This window comes from Dunckerocampus dactyliophorus, chromosome 8 (assembly GCF_027744805.1).
Source record: "Dunckerocampus dactyliophorus isolate RoL2022-P2 chromosome 8, RoL_Ddac_1.1, whole genome shotgun sequence".
NCBI classification, from domain to species: Eukaryota; Metazoa; Chordata; class Actinopteri; order Syngnathiformes; family Syngnathidae; genus Dunckerocampus; species Dunckerocampus dactyliophorus.
The window spans coordinates 11373408-11393207 of record NC_072826.1 but is presented as its reverse complement, the minus strand read 5'-3'; the positions used below and the strand labels follow the sequence as shown (position 1 = coordinate 11393207).

The 19800-nt window shown below is 40.7% G+C and overlaps 3 protein-coding genes across 16 annotated transcripts in view; 1 reads left to right on the top strand and 2 right to left on the bottom strand.

Moving 5' to 3' along the window:
• LOC129185853 (sodium- and chloride-dependent neutral and basic amino acid transporter B(0+)-like) overlaps positions 1-19800 on the bottom strand; it is a 97714-nt gene that overhangs the window by 18705 nt on the left and 59209 nt on the right. The gene's annotated exons all lie outside the window — the stretch shown is intronic.
• fmoda (fibromodulin a) overlaps positions 1-19800 on the bottom strand; it is a 36782-nt gene that overhangs the window by 7475 nt on the left and 9507 nt on the right. For both annotated transcript variants that reach the window (XM_054783410.1, XM_054783411.1), the window contains exon 2: positions 636-762. In XM_054783410.1, the coding sequence (XP_054639385.1) occupies positions 636-641 (6 nt within the window). In that variant the 5' untranslated portion in view covers positions 642-762. The remainder of the gene's footprint in view (positions 1-635; positions 763-19800) is intronic.
• Positions 8345-13949, top strand: zgc:113307 (uncharacterized protein LOC553753 homolog). Its single transcript, XM_054784252.1, has 5 exons — positions 8345-8365; positions 8467-8790; positions 8862-9186; positions 9868-10185; positions 13798-13949. Exons 1-5 carry the CDS (start codon positions 8345-8347, stop codon positions 13947-13949), a joined length of 1140 nt encoding a protein of 379 aa, XP_054640227.1.

Below are 19800 nucleotides of genomic sequence, written 5' to 3'. Positions count from 1 at the left end.
TATCATTGGATGTGGGGTATTTACCTGGGGATTGCTATGATATGCTGCGTTGTACTAACATGATTTCATTTCAGCAGCATCTTATTCATCATGCAAACACTGATGATTGACGCTCAGCAAACACTGGCATATGTTGCTGAGCTGACTGCTTCCTCTCTCTTTTTAAGGGTTAAATGAAAACACGTGTGACCGTCCCCACATGCTGTCTGTCTGGACTTAATGTGGGTTACTTCCTGCCTCTCCAGCTGACTTCGTGTTCACTCTTCTCATTTCTCAGTGTTGCTTGAATTGCCATTGCTGCTTTGCTAAGTCACAATACTGAATAAAAACTAGTGTTGGCTGGTTGGCTAGTGCTGTTTGCGCTGGAAAGTGTGACCCAGCATCGTTTGGAATGTACCCGTCCGCTGCAGAAGCTGTAATCAACTTGTGCAGATTATTTACTGCTAAATGCTTTGTTAGTTCTTCCACCACACAATCACACAATCAGTTTTTTATGTAGTTGTTTTCTCCATCAGCACAGGTTTATTTGTTCTTGTGAAACTTCCTGGTATAAAGTTTCTTATATATTTTTTTGGATGAGGTCAGCATCAAATTTGTTAGTTTCCTGTCTTGAGACGTGTTGTCAGGCCGCCTACCTTCATTTGCTGCTTGTTTGTGGCTTTTGCTGCCTTCACTTTTGTCTTCAGCCAGTAAAACTACTGGCTTGAGCATTCAGATGTACTGAATACTCCATTTCTTTGTCTTGTCTTGTTCTTGTAGCTTCTGTGTGAATGTGAGCAGAGATTATAGGCCTGTACAAAGTAGGGGTGGACGGTGGATCCTCACACATTTATGATTCAGCATCCACGGCCCCACAAATTTGCAGATTTTTTGTCAAAATGAGTTTTTCTTTTCTCTAGGCTCCAACAGTGCAGTGCACCAACAGTGACTTTTCCCTCCCACTTCGTCCCGTGAGCCGAGTTCTGGTCGGTTTTCGTTGCGGAGGAAAGTAGTTCCGGCTAGTTGCTGGGGTCTCTTAAGTTAAGCGTTTTGCTTGTCAAAACAATATGCATTCAAAAGAGTGATACATTTGCATCACAAAACCATTGCCCACAAAAAAGTCAGACCTCTCGATTACTCTGCGTTATTTTCTCTCCGTTCGTATCACTTGCCATGGTGAATCTCTTACTCTGTGATCGATAGCAGCGTCTATTTAAGGAAGCCACGTGCACGCACTGAAGCGGGACCGGTTTCCCCTGGCTTGATTGATTCATCTGTGTCTGTTCATCCTGGTTTGGGCTTTGTGCAACCAATTAAGCCGAGACACTCTTGTTTTGGGTTGGTTGAGCTCAGCTCAGTCATCTATCCTAGATGTCTGAATCCTACTTTTGTGCAAAAGGCCTCTAAAAATGGTGTAAAAATCAAGTAGCTAAGCAGTTTTATGTTTTGGATTTTGTTCTTTACTGTACAGTACACAAAATGAACCGTACCGTGACTTTAAAAGTGTACAGTTCCACCCCCAGTCACTATTCATCTTTTTACGCCCCTCAGCAGTCAAAACACATCAACAAACTCCAGTGAGCACACTCCTTTCGCAGCCAAACAAGCCCATACTGAACCATGCCTCCACCGGTTCTCTTCTGTGGTCTTCCAGGCTCTTTCATGCTCTTTATTTTGAAGAAACTGTTGATTTGCTCTTTCACTCCTAATGGTTTTGCAATCTTTCAATACATATATACGTTTTTTTTAGTTAAAACAGTTGCTTTGATATTGTCACATGTTCCAGAAAGGAGACATAAAAAGAAATGACGCGATGCATCTTGCAACTATCCCCCGCTACCAGGTCGGAGGTCACTTGTTTGAGCAACCTGCTGTTTCACTCTATTTGTGTGCCAGAGACATGAACCGAGATGACCCTTTCAGCTTCATGAAGTTCATACCTGTGCAAACACACCATCCAGAGATCATACATAAACTGACCCAGACTCAAAACCTCACACAAACCCTTCCCCAACAAGTCTTTAGGCATAACCTGATGGGAACCCACTTTATGTGATTTATACACCCTGCTTTGTACAGCCTTACACACTCTGCTGTACGCTCACAGCAGCCATAAACCATGGTCCCTTCCTGTATGGCATAAAAATGCAGCGGTACAATACTGTCAAACAGTGCTTATCACCATATGCACTCATTTAAATGATACAGAGACGTTATTGAGTGAGGTGTGAATCAGTGAAATGTTTGGAAAAAGGAGAAACTATTTTGTATTAATGGTGCACAGGCTCTTTAAAGTAATGTGAGCCAGCACCTCAGGGCGCAGGAAACAACATAAAGCACACAATGAAAAGCAGATGTCTGCAAATACAAAGTGATGTTACATCACTCAAGGTTTTTAACACATAATTAAACATCAGGTTTGTGTGCATGTCATTGCTTTGACTCAAACTAAAGGCAGTTTGTGGCAAAAAAAAGACAGAACAACCAAATGTGTTAACCTGAAAGGAAGAAGTATTTTCCATGCATACGTACTTTCCTAACATCCATCCATCCATCCATCTTCTATGCCGCTTATCCTCACAAGGGTCGCGGCTATGCTGGAGCCTATCCCAGCTGACTTTGGGCGAGAGGCGGGGTACACCCTGCACTGCTCGCCAGCCAACCGCAGGGCACTTTCCTAACAGTCTTACCAAAAAGAACGAAATGAAAATAAATTAAAATGAGGGAGAGTCATTCATCAATACTTCAATAATTCTGTATTTTTGTGTTTCTGTTTTGAAAGTCCTCATGGTACACTAATATTCTGTGGTAAGGCCAGCCTATGCGATTATAAAAGAAACAATGCCCCCTGCTGTCAGCGACCGGAAGTGTTGCTGAGAGACACATTTACGTGTTCAAGGCTTTAAAAGGTGAAATCATTTCAAGCAGGTTGTGCCAAACTTAAAGTTGGAATCCAAAATGCACCAGTGAGATGCTCTAAACTATTTCATTAATAATTGTAAATGTAGAATGTAGGTCTGTAGGTCTACTTGGTGTAATACTCTGTGTGGAGTTTGCATGTTGATTGGCTGGCGACCAGTCCAGGGCGTATCCCGCCTCTCGCACAAAGTCAGCTGGGATAGGCTCCAGCACACTCACACAGAAAATGAATGAATGAATGCATGAGTTTGCATGTGCTTGTGTGGGTGTTGTCCGAGTACTCCGGCTTCCTCCCACAGTCCAAAATGTTACGTTAATTGGGACTATAAATTGTCAATAGGCGTGAATGTGAATGCGAGTGTGGGTATGCGTCCTGTAATTGACTGGTGACCTGTGGCCCGTTGCACAAAACTAGGATAAGGGATTAAGCCGGGATATCTTGGTTATCCAGGCTCAATTTGTCCATGATTTGGTTGCACAAAACCTACATGGCCCTGTGTGAAGAAGTGATTTCCTTCCGTTAAAACATACTGTAACTTAACTGAGATTAATTGAGATCTATCAGTGTGAAAAAGGATATAAAGCCATTTCTAAAGTTTTGGGACTCCAGCGATCCACAATGAGAGCCATTATCCACAAATGGCAAAAACATGGAACCAAAATCACACCAAGAGCGCAGCCACGACTCATGCAAGAGGTCACAAAAGACCCTACAACAACATCCAAAGAACTACAGGCCTCACTTGCCTCAGTTCAGGTCAGTGTTCATGAAACCAACATAAAAAAAGACACTGGGTAAAAACGACCTGCATGAACAAAAAGAACATTAAGGCTTATCTCAATTTTGCCAGAAAACATCTTGATGATCCCCAAGACCTTTGGGAAAATATTCTCTGGGCTGACGAGACAAAAGTTTAACATTTTGGAAGGTGTGTGTCCCATTACATCTGGTGTAAAAGTAACGCTGCATTTCAGAAAAATAACATCATACCAACAGTAAAATGTGGTGGTGGTGGTGTGATGGTCTGGGGCTGTTTTGCTCCTTCAGGACCTGGAAGACTTGCTGTGATAAATGGAACCATGAATTCTGCTGTCTACCATGAATTCTTAAGGAGAATGTCTGGCCATCTGTTTGTGACCTCAAGCTGAAACCAACTTGGGTTCTGCAGCAGGACAATGATCCAAAACACACCAGGAAGTCCACCTCTGAATGGCTGAAGAAAAACAAAAAGACTGAGATGAGACGAGATGCTGTGGCATGACCTTAAAAAGGCGGTTCATGCTGGAAAACCCTCCGATGTGGCTGAATTACAACAATTCTGCAAAGAAGCGTTGGCCAAAATTCCTCTGCAGCGCTGTGAGAGACTCATTGCAAGTTATTACAAACGCTTGGTTGCAGTTGTTGCTGCTAAGGTTGGCCCAACTACTTATTCGGTTTAGGGGCCAATCGCTTTTTCACACAGGGCCATGTAGGTTTGGAGTTTTTTTCTCCTTTAAGAATAAAAAGTTTAATTTAAAAACTGCATTTTGTGTTCAGTTGTGTTGTCATTGACTAACATTTAAATTTGTTTGATGATCTGAAATATTTGCGTGTGACAAAAAAATAAGAAATCAATCAAATTTTCACACCACTGCAAAGTGATGGTATAACGCCATACCTTTATCTTTGCCCCATTTCTCCTCCTCTTCATTCCTATTCTTTCTAAATTGTGCACCCGATGGCTTTGACTCTATCTCCCATGTTTTGTTGACACAAATGACAGTTAATTGTCATGCCCCACCGTCACTCAACAATCAGTCAAGGCCAAACCAACTCATATTGACTCACAATTGCTTTGCTTGTATTTAACATTATAATATTGAACCAATGTTTGAGACTTATTTTACCTTGAAATTAAACCTGAGGGCTGAGGCCCAGCAGTGAACTCATCCTGCTAACTACTCGCTTTGGTTTCATCCACATCCACACACTCGTGCTGGATGATTGATCACGTCTTTGTTTGTCTACCCACTGTAGAAAACATTGAGATAAAGATGAACACAGATCACCTTTTCAGCTGATCTTTTCCCAACGCCACAAGGAAATAGTCAGATATAGCGGTTGCAGGGATTTTAAATGATGTTGCAATCTGTTATTTTTATGTTTTTTGCAATAAATACAACATATTATTATTTTCTTTTGTAGTGCGTTGATTAGCTGAAAGTTGCAACATGCAAACACAACTCTTCCTTAGAAGAGTGACTCACTCCACTTTAAGGTAAAGGCAATTATTTGTGATATTTCCTAAAATGTCAAAGACAATAACGCAGACAACAACACATCAACACAAAAGTCACTCATATTGAGAAGAAACCACTTGAGGCCACAGAAAGAGACTACAACGCTGCTAACAGACAGATGAAGCAATACAGTACATGCAACTAAAGGTTTTACTTCACTTCATCTCACCTTTTTTGTAATCAGTGGCACCTTTTTTTAAATTCTAATCTCCTAATGCTGTGTCTTTGTAACAACAAAGGACTTCACCCTAAATCAAATGTATGTTGAAATAATAACATACATCCTTTTTCTATGCTGCTGATCCTCATTAGGGTCACAGGTGAGCTGGAACGTATCCTAGCTATCATTTTGCGTGAGAGGCCGGGTCAGTCTTACATAAATCTAAAAAACAGCATTCACACTCACTTTCACACCGATGGACAATTCAGAGTCTCTGATTAACCTACTGTGCATGTTTTGACATGTGGGAGGAGAAAACCCATGCAAACATGCTAACTGATCAGTTTTGGTTAGCAACAAAATAAAAAATATATTATTAGCAAATTATAACTTCAATACTACTACAATTATTCATACTAGTAAAATGATTGTTACTACTTTTATTACTAGTGTTGCTACTTAATAATAATATATAACATTACATTAGAATGTAATTATGTAATACAATTATTATATGATACTGTAAACTAACTGCAAACTAACTAACCAACATAATAAACAAACAGTTAAACTATTGCCTCTCTGGCAGTGTCAATCAAAGCATCATCTAAGCATTATTGTCTTTGTAATGGCAGGAATTTTCATCTCTCTCTTCTGGTGGCTCTTATTACATTGTGCAGATAAATAACGTTACTGAGCATTGGAGTAGAATAGTGCAGTAGACAGTAAAAGCCGTAAAGGTTGATTGAACATGTGATTCAGTAAGCGTTTACCCACACTTCTCAAGCTTGTCTCTTCTCACCCTGAGCTCATCTCTTATTAGGAAGAAAAGTCTGGAATCATTTTGCTCTACACTGCTTTGATGTCTCGCTCTCGCTCTCTCTCTCTCTCACACACACACACACACTCACACACACATACACAGAATGGTCTCTTTGGATCCCCAGGTACTTTGTAGAAGGCCTCGAGGCAACACACACACACACACACACACACACACACACAGTCAAAAAAAAGTGCAGTCAATTAATCATGCACACACATGCATGTGTGCACTCACATGCACAGGCATGCATATGTGCATCACGATGTTACAAGCAACATGTTTCCATGCCTTGTTTTGTGGGGACGAGAGTGAGGGGAGACCATGGAGGAGGTCTGGGATGTGGCCAGTGTTTGGAGAAGAGGAATGTATCAGACTGCAAGTAAACATAGCGTGGACATTTTCACACTTACACACTCTTTGACACACACAACTGCTCCTGCAAGACACTGAGCGCTTAATTTGGGAATTTAATCAACATTTCATTTGAAAGGTAAATTTGTAAATCTGCTTCTGCTGTGCATACATGTGCTACGTGGCTGCACAGGCCCGCAAAACTGAAAATACAATAATGTGATCACTGTGCGCCTGCAGTTAGGTGACTTTGTTTCTCTTGGAGTGACACTTTGAAATACGTTTGTCTTGGCAACTCTTTTGGCTTAAGTCTAGAAGAGTGACACTGCTCACACGGTGATGTGGACAAACTTTCTGATGATGAAAATGTCTCTCACGCTTAATGTGCTATTAAATGTTTTTATCTGTGTGCCTTTGTGCAATGGGTTTTGGCATTACAATCAATACAAGTAAGAGAAAGGATGAAAGTATGAAAAATATGAACATAATTCACTGAGTTAGAATTCACAATGATGCTTTGATGGCTGGGGTGTTCAAACCTTTTCAGCCGAGGGCAGCAGACAGAAAAAATTGAAGGATGCAGGGGGGCTACTTTCATGCATTTTGTTTGTTACGGATGCTAAAAGCAAAAGGTCAATCTATACCAAGCTATCTGAACAAAACGTTGACTTTGTATTATAAGTGTCTAAACAAACTAGTGTAATATCTAATAATAGAGCTCATGAGTAATAAATTCATTACATTTTCAGGATATGCTGATGGCCAACAAAAGTCGTGGTGCCAAAAATGGCCCCCAGACCCCACTTTTGACACACCTGCTCTATGATGACCTTGTTCTACTGTGTCCATTTTTGAAGTTCAGAAAATTATATGTTGTTAATTAGTTTATAAAAATAAAAGAAGAATTTCAATGAAGCTCAAATATAATAAAATATAAAATAACCTAAAGAGGAGGAGCAGTGTGGTTTTCATCCTGGTCGTGGAACTGAAGACCAGCTCTACAGTCTTTGCAGAGTCCTTGAGGGTGCATGGGAGTTTGCCCAACCAGTCTACATGTGTTTTGTGGACTTGGAGAAGGCATTCAACCGTGTTCTTCGAGCGATTCTGTGGGGAGTAAATGGGGTACCGGACCACCTAATTCAGGCTGTTCGTTCCCTGTATGACCGGTGTCAGAGTTTGCTTTGCATTAGTCGGAGGGTTCCAGTGAGAGTTGGACTCTGCCAGGGCTGACCTTTGTCACCAAATCTGTTCATTACTTTTATGGACAGAATTTCTAGGTGCAACCAGGGCATTGAGGGGTTCCGGTTTGGTGGCTGCAGGATTGGGTCTCTGCTTTTTGCAGATGATGTGGTCCTGCTGGCTTCTTGGAGTCGTGACCTTCAATTCTCACTGGATTGTTTCCGAGTCCATGGTTCTCACCCAAAAAAGGGTGGAGTGCCATCTCCGGGTCAGGGATGAGGTCCTGCCCCAAGTGGAGGAGTTTAAGTACCTCGGGGATTTTTATCATCAACATGCATCAGTATAATAATGATTTTTTTTGCATTATTTTAATTTTATAGTGGTATAATATCATAGCCTTAAGCATCCATTTATAAATTTAACACTATAGTGACTAATTACAGGCGATCAACTCGCTTTAGCCTTCTGTTTAGGCATTTTGTCAACACACAAGGTCTCTGCATGTCTGCGCACGCAACTGTGCAGTCTCATGTCCTCATGTGTGGAGCAAGTGGGGTGTTTCCCTATGCTAATTAAGAACAGAGGGCAAATGTCTTCAACTTAAAACTAATACTCTGAAACTGTTATATACTTGCCTAAACCAAAATAGGATGGGTCAGGCATGGAAGACGGTGAATCTACATGAACACACAATGCAGTTTGCAGAATGCAGCCTTTTGCAGAAAATTCAAAAATTGCCAAATGGGACTTTAATTCAGCTTTTTCCATGCAGGTTTACAGAGAGCTGGTCTCCATGAGTGTGTTACATGGTTTGTTGGTGCTGCCATGTGTGTTTGCTGTGGCCTCGCCAACCACTCTGTCTAACATGGACTATGGCGGCATCCCCCTGTGGATTAACCGCATGCTTGGCGAGCCCAGCGTGCTGAGCCTAGAGGGCCGCTTGGACCCAGCCTGGTACCGAGCAAACAACCCTCAGGCCTGTCCTCAGCAGTGTGACTGCCCCATTCAGTGGCCTACGGCGCTGTACTGCGACCACAGAGGCCTGACACGCTTCCCTGACTTCCTGCCAGCCACAACTCAGTACCTGTTTCTGCAGGTAGGGAAGTGCTTTGGAAGTTCTTCTGACTCCAATTTCAACACAATGGCTTTCTTTTATATTGTTCACAGAGAAACACCATCTTATCCCTGTCCTCACCACATCTGGCAAACATTACGGGGCTACGCTGGCTCATCCTGGACCATAACCTTATGAGAAGTGACCATCTGGACAGGGGTTTCCTGCAAAATCAGACACACTTGGACTACTTTTTTGCCAATCACAACCAGCTGAGCTCAATGCCCAGCAATCTGCCAGCTGGCCTCAAGCAGCTCAGACTCGCCCATAACAAAATCAGCAACATTGGGCCTGAACTGTTGAAAAACCTGCACAACCTGACGGTGCTGCTTCTGCAAGGAAACAGACTGAAAACCATGAAAGAGGGAGAGCTCGATGGTAGTACCCCATGCATCATGTCATGATAGACACATCTCTCTAATTCAGTCCCTGGCAAAGTACAGTTTGCCTGTCCCTGATTGGCCTGCGTAAGGTTAATCGAAATTAGGGGAAATAATTCAAATAAGTTTACTTCCTTCATTGGTAGTAAACAACAGCAATAAAAGAGTGTTATTGGAGCTCTAACTAATCATTGAGTTACAACAGTCTGACCAGATCTGAATTTAAAGGAAAAGACGTTTGCGAAGGTGAACTGCAAGCCCTCTGAACTAGTTGTTTTTACACAGGAAATCATGTAGACAAGCAGACCAATCACAGCTTGTACACCGCAACACTAGGTTGTTCTTGGTGCTGTGTGTGTTAAGGATACATACTGTATCTGGCAGGTTACATTTTGGAACATGCACATTTTGTTTATTGAGAAGGTTATTTTATGTACCATTGCTAAATCATCACGTTTATTCTAACCAGCCACATCTTGTCAACACCTTTTTTTTGTTCTTTATAAAGATAGAATTGATCTTAAGCATAATTAACTTCCGCCTGTTGGTCAGCCCTTCACATTATTTTCTGTTTCCAATGAAAAAATCCATTGAAAACCTGCCCTGACACATTAAAATACTGTTATTAACAACTACAAGCTTGCCAGCAGACCAATAAGTGTGTTCACCTGTGTTTCAGGTCTCTTCAGTCTAAAGTTGTTGGACCTCAGTGGGAATTCCTTCTCATCAGTCCCCAAATATTTACCGCCCTCAGTGCAGCAGCTCTATCTGTCCAATAACTCCCTCTCTGGGCTCCATGAGGACGATTTGGTGGGATTTGTTAACCTCAGGCACCTTCGTTTAAGTCACTGCGGCCTGCAGAGCCATGACATCCACTGCCAGGCCTTCAACATCTCCAGCCTGGTGGAACTGGACCTGTCTTACAACAAGCTTACCAGCATACCCACAGTGCCCGCCACCCTGCAGCACCTCTACCTGGAGGCTAATGAGATACAAGGTGAGCTGTGTTTAGATAATACTCGGACACACCATACTACACCTTCAAATCACTATTAATAACATGAACACAATGGAAGTCATTCTCAGAATAAGTGTTATGTTTGCTTTTTGCTTGTTGTTAGCAGCATAACTCAAAAACTACTTGGCCGATCTAGTATGTAAAGTAGTATTCTAGTATTCTATTAAACTCTGCATTGTAGACATTGCTCTTGAGGATGTCTGCACTCTTCCCAGTTACTACTTGAAATACTTACTACAAGTACTTCACCATACATAATGTATCAGACAGTTAACATCATTACAAAATTCCATGTGTCACTTGATGGTTTTTTTAAATTTCCATCATTTCCAGTGGGAATAATCTGAGGTTCCACTATATGTCTGTTTTAATAATGGCAGCTACGGCATGAGAATTATGGTGATGACAAGGAGGAACAGCCACTTATGGGCATTAGTGTTGGTTATGCTCTCTATGAAGTTGGATGTAATGATGTGATAAGTGCATATAAAGAGGATTATTAATGGCATATTCCATAAGTAAATCATATACAGTTGTCCCTCACCACTTCTCGCGCTTCGAATTTCGAGACTTCACTATCACGGTTTTTCAAAAATATATTAATGAGTAAATCATGCTGTTTCATGGTTGAATATAACCTATGATTAGCCAAAACGTGCATATTTAAGCATAGGCACCCCTTGAACCACGTGTTCCAGTATCTGCCATCGGGACAGAGACTGGTGGCCCCAAAATGCAGAACCAAGAGATACAACTACAGTTTTTTTCCCAGCAGCGATTGTCTTTCCTTTTTATCTTTATTTATATATTTTACTGCAAGTGTATATGCAAATATAAGGCATTTAAATGACGCATTCAATGACATTGATGATATGTAGTGTTCTACACTGGTCACTAGGGTTGGGCATCGTTTGAATTTGAACGATTTTGGTTACGATTCCTCGTTTTGAATCTGGTTCCTACTGCTTCTTAATTGTGATGCTTTTAGGAGGCAAGGTCATGAAAGTTTGCGTGGTTTCAATGAGGGCACTAACCATACTTCTTTTTGGATGAAATATCTGAACTTCTTCATAACATTTTTAATGATATGATTTTTTAAAATCAACTTTAATATTTAATTTCTCACATGGCTATTTTCAACCAACATATTAATATAAAACCATTCCCCTTTATTACAAATGTTATGAAGTTTCTTTCAGACTTGAAACAAAAAATGTTTACTTTTGAAAAGCTCATGAAAAAACATTTCCACACATGCTGTTGTTTATGTGTTGGTGAGAGTGTGACGCTGCCGCCACTTAAACGTGCACTAACATGGGTGCAGAATGTCAAACTGGGGGCGGACTTACCATTAGGCAAAAACAGACAAGAAGCAGAAATTTCTAGGGTTCCCCAAACATCTCATAAAAAGTGATTATTGATTTTTTTTCCAATTTGAAGTACATACTACTGTTTTAGTCTTTATTCACACGCTTAAAACTACATCAATATTTGCTATTTGTTATGCACTATGCATTTCAGCACCTCAATCATTTCAACTAGTTATGTGTATTCTGTAAGTGTCTCGTGTGGGGTGCTGCGTTGGGAGGGTCATGGGTAATGTCATTCCGTTTTAAGTCTTTTATTCTATGTTTTATTATGTTTACAGTGTTTGAATGTGTTTTTAACTGCTTTAACTGTGTCTTATTGTGTTTAATGTCAACCTGTCCAGGGACGGCACATGGAAATTAGCCTTTGACTAGAATCTGACATGTTTACATATCACGAATATGTTCATCAGTATGTACTGTCCCTATCTTAAATATATAAATAAGTAATCTTTCATAAGCGTTTCGACCGCTGCCCCCCCTTCTCATGCAATGGACTATTCCATGTTACTGCGAGCGGCGGAGAAGCAGTAGATGAAGATGTGAGTATTAAAGCGGTAAACTATATTAAATGTCGCTTAATGTTCTTATCAATTACAGTGAAAGCATTGAGATGATTCACTTGTTAAGGTAACATGGTGGGGTATATAAATATGGCTATGTAACTAGCAACTTAAGCTAACAGATAACTGTAACAGTTTTCCAAAGCAGGAAAAAAGTGGCCTAAATTACATAATCAAAAAAAAAAAAGAAGAAGGATGTGGAGGGCCGCAATGAGTAGGTTTGCCTTGGGCCCCAAAATGACTAAACATGCCCGTGTATCAAACAAGCAAGTTATAAAAAGTTTGTCTAAAAAAAAAAATACACTAACATTCTGTGGATATTTGAGTTGAGCCGCTATATTAGCACTAGCATACTTAGTTTGCTGCCTCAATGTTGCTATAAACTATTGGCATGAAACAGATGTCATTTATTGTTTGACTTCCTTGATTCTGACTGCCCTGAGGAAGTCCGACGTAGCGCACCAAAGACGAGGAACTCTGTTATTTCTAAACCATGAATGTGTGAACATTAATCTTGCAGATGGTGCACCCTCCTTTGCATTATATCATTGAATCTCCACTGAGCCGGCCACTCTTATTTTTTTTCTGGTGTTCGCCGGCTTCTTCTTCATTGGTGTTCACGGCTGTTTCTTCAGTCGGCGAAGTCAACATCGAACCTCGGAATCGAAATAAAAAAATTGAACGATCATGAGAATGTTAGTCCCAGTTCCCATCGATACTCAAGATTTGATGCCCAACTCTAGTCACAAACAGGTTTTCTATGCTCTTACGATGAAAATATTCGATTTCTAAAGAAGGAATTCTACTTCGCAGAAATTAAATCATCACGGTTGGGTCTGGAACCAATTAACCGTGATAAACAAGGGCTCAATGTAAATGCTAAAATCCAAATATGACTTTAGTAGTTGGGTTTTGGCTGTCCATACAAACAAAGTTATTTACTTTGGTTGTGAAGTGGTCTAACTGGGTCTACAGGTACTCGTCAGTGCACAGACGAGGAGGGAGCTTGGGTTGAGGGCATAACGAGGAGGGAGGGGCTCAGACGGTGGAGAAGCTAAAGGGGAGTGGATATTGTATCATGAAGGAAAAGTAGGTTAGCAAAAGAAAAGGGAGATTTGTATGAAAACATCTGTGATGGTTTTAGAGAAAACAGTCCCAGATGAGAAAGAAGCACGTGTTGTTCTACTTTCCATTCTCCTCTTTCCTCTATCTCAACCTGCTGTCCATCACTCTGACCTGAAAATACAATAAAAACTTGGGTCACTTGACTGCGCAAATTGGGAAGCAGTTTTGTCTGTGGTTAAAAAAAAATAAATGGCTGCTTGTCTTTCGCAAACCACTGAGAGACAGACAGAAGGCAAAACGCTTCCACAGTGACACACACCTCACCAGCTCCCGGTCTGGGCTGAGAGCCGTATTATGACCGAAAATGAAGTGAGAAAAAATGGTGCTGTGGTTTTCACTGCCTCCATTTTAACCACAGCACCTGCAAGATGTCTAATGTGGAACACAGACTACTGTGTGAGAGGAAATGTTGTCAGAGTTCCTCTGATGACCACACAAAACATGGCGGGAACCCAAAGCTTTTTCAGCTACTAAAGAATGCAGAATTGACTGCTACTCTCGTGACACCTCAATGGCGTCTGTTGTGTTTACTTTAGAGTTCAACGTGACAAGTTTCTGCAGAGAAGTAGGACCTCTGAGCTACTCCAGATTGAAGATCCTACGCCTGGACGGCAACAAGATATCTTACCGACAGCTCCCCTCTGATTGGGTTTTCTGTCTGAGAGTGATTGAAAGCATTTACATTTGAACATGCATTGATAATAAAGAAAACATTGTCGCTCCTCAGCATTTTCCTCTGGGTTTCCATCCATGCTGTCTCATTTCTTCATGTCGTGGTTCAACTGAGCTGGTAGTCTTGGCGCCATGACAAACATTTAAGAACGGCAAAACTCAGCAGCGCTCCCTGGGGAGACTGACTCATTCGGCTGGGAGATGTTTTATTAACATCCACCACGGCAGTGCAGAGACGTGAACGTCATCTGCAAATGTTGAAAAGTGACTCTGAAGACCTTTAAACACTTACTACTTGACATACGATCTGAAAGGTGCAGCAGTACAATAGTAACAGAATAGTATTACCTTCATACGTCTGTTAGATTAAAAAGAGCATAGACACCACCAGAGGTTATGCAATATGGATGGTATGGCAAAAAAGGGCGGCAAAAACAAAGAAAACATGGGGTCACTGTAGGTAAAGGAAACAGATATCATTGGGAAAGTCGCAAAGCGTCAATGGAAACTTACTAATCAGGGTTCTAGAAGCCTGACATGTGACCTTTATCCTGTTTCAACCTCCATTTGTGTAAACTATCCGTGCACTGTTGGGTTGCTGAGAGGTCACGGGGTCTTCCCAAAGTGCACTCTACCTGATAGGATAGATGTGTTACTACATATATGATATCATGATATATATTTCTATGACAAAGTAGCGATGATTGGGTTACACTAACACGAACAACCCATGCGGGAATCCACTGTAAAACTTAACATTGATCAAGATGCCCTAAATGGCATAATGGTAACAATGGTACACATCCAACTCTTCACTTACAGAACAGTCGTGCATGAGCCTCCCCTCAGAGAATAAAATACATTTATGGCCTCCGCTACTCCTCAAAAATAGATTTCCTGGAGCTTATTTTGTAAATTTTACTCTCCCGCTCTAGGAACCAAAAAAACCAAACAATTTTACCTTTAAACTAGGGTTATGATTAAAAACATTATTCAGATTAATCACAGTTTTTACATTAATTTATCATGATCAATCACCATTATCAACAATGTCTGTGCTTTTACTGTATTTAATTTACAGAAAGATAAATGACAGGACAGAATTATATATATTTGTATGTATGAACAGCTCCAAATGAACTGAATATGCCAATCAAGCTAAAAGATACCACACAAGTCTAAAAATGTATTTGTCCAACACTAGTTTCTTTAATAGTAGCAGAACATTTGAATCACACTTTAAACCGTGTTATTATGAGCAACGAAGGGTTGCGTTCAAAGATGTCACGTAATTTAAGGTAAATTTACTTGTTTTCAGTGTATTTTCCAGGTAGAAAATTGTACATCCGAATTAAGAGTTTCCAAGTGAGTGACAAAAAAACCCACTGCATGTTTTTCTTTATCTTCCTGTTTATTTACACACATACACACATTATATAGTCGTTTTTGTGATGTTCGGCGTATCCCTGAATGCATTTCGCCTTCTTGTAATGAGAATGAGGAAGTGAGACGTGTGTGAGTTGGCGATACATTCAGTATGTGGTGTTGGAACTGGACTGCTGCTGATGTGTTAAAAGAGCGTCAGACTCTGTGTGACTGTGCGGGGACGCTCCACTGTGCTTCCGCCTCGCCATCATAACATAGAGGCGTGCTTGCTCTGGTGCGCATGGGTTAATTACACAACTTTTTTTACGGAATTAATTCAATAAATTAGTTACTGCCATTAACGCGTTATTTTTGATAGCTCTACTTTAAACATTCCGTACCTTAGCAGGTTTGGAAAAAAAAAAAATATTTATTCTTGTCAAGCTGCTGCATCTCCCCTTAAGTTTCCTGGTGCCCGCCTCACACCGGCCGGTCTCCATTATTGTTGAATTATGGCACCATTTAACTCTTCTTCCCAGTTTAGTTTTAGAACGTTTCTGATGAAGTAATCATGTGCCGTCAAAACACAGTCATTGTTTTGGTGTCTGTGTCTCATGCAGCATGACTAAAGCAAAATCCATATTTTCCAGGTGACACCATGTCCTTTAGACGCATTGGCGATGGCTTGTGATGATCCGAACAGGCTCAAGTTGTCTGGACAAAGTCCTACCACAGGAACAACTCTCTTGCATGATTCAATAAAAGCGAAACAAGTCTCCTGATTTAATTATGCTATAAAAGACAAGGAGAAACTCCCTTATATATAAAAAAACAAATTAATAGTAAAACTGTTTCTTGTAAAATAAGTTCAGCACATTAAAAGCATATCGTTTTGTTTTAGTAAAACAAAGAAACAAACAAGGTGTTGCATGTTAATAAGGAACACTTTAGAGCAGACAGAAGGCGGTCCAACTTTTACCCACGTCTTTCCTCTCTATTAGTTGTTTTTTTTTACTGTGTTCTCATTAAGTCGGTGTCACGCCACAAACCCAGACTTCTGCTGCATCCCTCAAATTCAGACAACACAGATGCAGGCTTTTGAGAACTGTTCCGGATGAGTGGATGGGACATTCACGATTGAACTGTAATCATCACATCTACAATGTACAGTGAAATCCGTCCATGCATTTAACAGATCTTCTTAAGGAAGCCCCTGTGCGGTGCCCGGGGACCGGACCCATATCGTAGGTCAGCATGATGCTGATGCTGTCATGAGTGAAGAAACCTGCGGGCAAAGTGTCTTGCCCAAGGGCACAGCAGCAGTGACCCGGGTGGAGGAAACAGGATTGAAAGACTTCCTCAACCAGAATATGAGAATATGAGAACACCTACAGGCTGTTAGGAACATGCAGTGCATTTTGCTTCATCGTACAAACTCATTAAAAAGCACAGAGGTTTTCAAAGACCTCTATGGTGGACTTGGCACCGTGCCCACCAGGACCTGTGACTAACTGGTGACGAGTACCCCGCCTCTTGCCCAGACACAGCTGGGATAGACTCCAGCCGTCTATAAAAAGGACTTTGCCGTTAAAGATAATAATGGTCGTTGTTGTAGTTTGCAGTAGCAATATTGAGCATGTTTGGATGCATGAAAGATGTAAATGTGCCTAATAAAGCGTCTGGCGAGTGCACATCACAGATGTTTATATGACTGTGGTGAAATTTTACAGTGGAATTTTACTGAAGAGTGATGAGACATTACTGTCATCAGTAGCCTGGAATGATGCAGCCCCCACCCAAGGTACTGTAAATCACTAACTCCACCTTTAGTAACAGATGGCTCGTGGTGTTAAATCCATTACGCATTATTTTCAAGTAAAGCTGCAGATTTTCAAAAAAACAAAACAAAGAAGGCTAATATGAGCACGCATGTTCTTCCTGGTTTCAAATTCCTTTTGATCAGGCATTTATATGGCCTATAAACGACAGGGTTACTTCTTTTCAGACGTTTAAAACGGAAATCTTGTGAGATTGCTGACACTGCTGTGGTGTCGGAGCGGCAATAAAGATCTTGTCACAGCTCAGGAGCCTCAATGTAAAACATAAAGTACAAACTCTCCGCCTCGGGTTATACATGACCTGAGAAAAAGACAAAGCTCTTTTGTCCACAGCTATATTAACTAACACGCATAATCTTTCCAGGTGGTTCTTCGTTTCTCCTTGATTTTGGTCCTATTAGGGTCTGGAAAACTTGATGATGCTATTGAGACTTGTTGCTGAGTCCACATTTTCTTGAAGGTGAATTCATCAGGGTTTGATTCACAGTCAGGGTCAAAGTCAGGCAAATAGAATACAATTACTGGTCATAAAGTTGATAAACAGAGTTTTAAAACTAACAAGAAATCCCTTGATTTTGATGTATTTGTCGTCTTGACTGCAGAGAATACACACATGGATTTATAACCTCCATAACTTACAACAAATACAACTTATGACAACTTTACAGCCCTGCAGTCAACACCCAAACTGTCCCAGGAGGCAAATAATGGAGAATAATTCATCTACTCCATAATTTAACTTCTATAAAATGTTGAATTGTTTTGCATTCATAGTATTCAGGTATTCCATCTTTGTTTGTTTTCTCTCCAAAAAATGAAAAAATATTTTTTATGTCGTTTAAATATTTCATAAGACAGCTCAGTTTACTAGTAACTAGAAGTAGAACTAGAAATATGTAGAGTACATTTTGGTAAATAATACCCTTTTTTTTTTTTTTTAGTTGTATCATCTTCATGGCCATTTTCTTTACTGAAAGGGTCTCCACACGCACACACGCACACACGCACACACACACACACAAAGCTAAAGAAAAACAATTATATGGAGCAAGAGGTGAGGGGGAGACATTTTGTTTTGGTTATATCTCGCCCTGTTTTAGTTCAGGCTTTCATTCCTGGCTTGGGGAACATATTTAATATGATAGGGACAATTCCAAGTTGTTTGACTGCAGAGCTCCTGGCATCCACTTTATGATAAAATCACTTATTCTGAATAAAGTGCAACGACAGATGAACTTCACATCAAGATAACAAGTCCGTACTCAAGTTGGTAAGCTTCCATGTCCCCATTACGTTTGGAAGAGGTGGGCCTGGGCTTCATCATAACGCGATTGCTCCTCCCGCAGGTTATTAATGATAAGGGCCACCTTGCATAATAGTACAAATAAACGGAACAAGTCGAAATACTCCACAGCCCGCTGTGTGTTTGCTCACACACAGGCATGTGCACTTCTTACGTAACATAAACAGTAATTAATGTGATTGCTTTTCCTGGCAATTAAGAATAAACCCCACCTTGCATAATAGAAATAAGCAAAACAACTTGAAATAATCCACAAAGTCAAAGCCCAGTGTATGCTTGCTCATGTACAAACACATGTGTGTGCTACATACTGAATATACACCAGATATTAATGATAACAGCCACCTTGCACAATAAAAATGAACTACTGGAAATAATCCACAAAATCGGGAGCGTTGCAGTCACCCAGGGTTGTATAATGAAGTGATAAATAGACTGAATCCACACAGAGCAGCGTAAGTGCAGGTAGACTGATGACAGAAGAGAGAGGGGGCTAATGAGACATGGTCACGCCAACTTATGTCACAGCCTGCTTACACCTGATTGGTCAAAATACAACGTGGTGGTAATTTAAAGGCTTCCAGACTGATGAATGTGTAAAGTACTAGCTTACAGTCTGCTATTCCAATGGGCTACATCATTATTTGTTACATAACCCAATTGCTTTTGCAACGAACACAACCTTGAAAACTTCAAACAGACGGCAAGTTCATACAGTATTTGAACATTAGTGATCAAGCAGTGTTTCTTTCTGGAAAATGGTTTTCTTGACTTTTAACTTCTCAGATCACCAAAAATATTATTGGAGTGTGTGTGTGTTGCCTTTGTGACAAGAGATCATGTAGCTTTAGGAAGGATTTTTCTGTTACTTGCACACAGAAGTCTGCTTTAAATCAAGTAGGGATTTAAAGATTAGGCTACTTTTCCGCTCAGTGATGGTCTTTTATACAGAGACGTGTTTAACAATCACGTCTCACACCTGACACCATAAAACAAGCTGGCTAATAGAGAAGCCTAGCTGGAATGCTTTGTATCATCCATCATTGTTATCTTGTTTACAGTAAATTCTGGTGTATAAGCCGCACCCACTACATTTAGAGGGAAAAAAAAAAACAGATTTGTACATATACAAGCCGCACCGGACTATAAGCCACACATGTCTACGTCATAAAATGGCATATTATGGCGCGCACATGTCTGTGACGGCCAGGCAGCTCTTTATGTGACAGGAGGCAATCATGAGCTATGAAAAAAACTCACAAGCTTGTCAACCCATTGGAAATTGCAGAAGGTCATTACTCAATATAACAGTCTGACTCACAGTGTCATCTTACAAAGAACACTAAGCTTTCACCTCAAAA

Excerpts from the sequence above, each read along its gene's own strand:
- zgc:113307 (XM_054784252.1), top strand. The coding sequence starts at position 8,345 with ATGGGTCAGGCATGGAAGACG. Across the intron at positions 9,187-9,867 it reads GAAAGAGGGAGAGCTCGATG|GTCTCTTCAGTCTAAAGTTG; the intron begins GTAGTACCCCAT and ends CCTGTGTTTCAG. Across the intron at positions 10,186-13,797 it reads GGAGGCTAATGAGATACAAG|AGTTCAACGTGACAAGTTTC; the intron begins GTGAGCTGTGTT and ends TGTTTACTTTAG.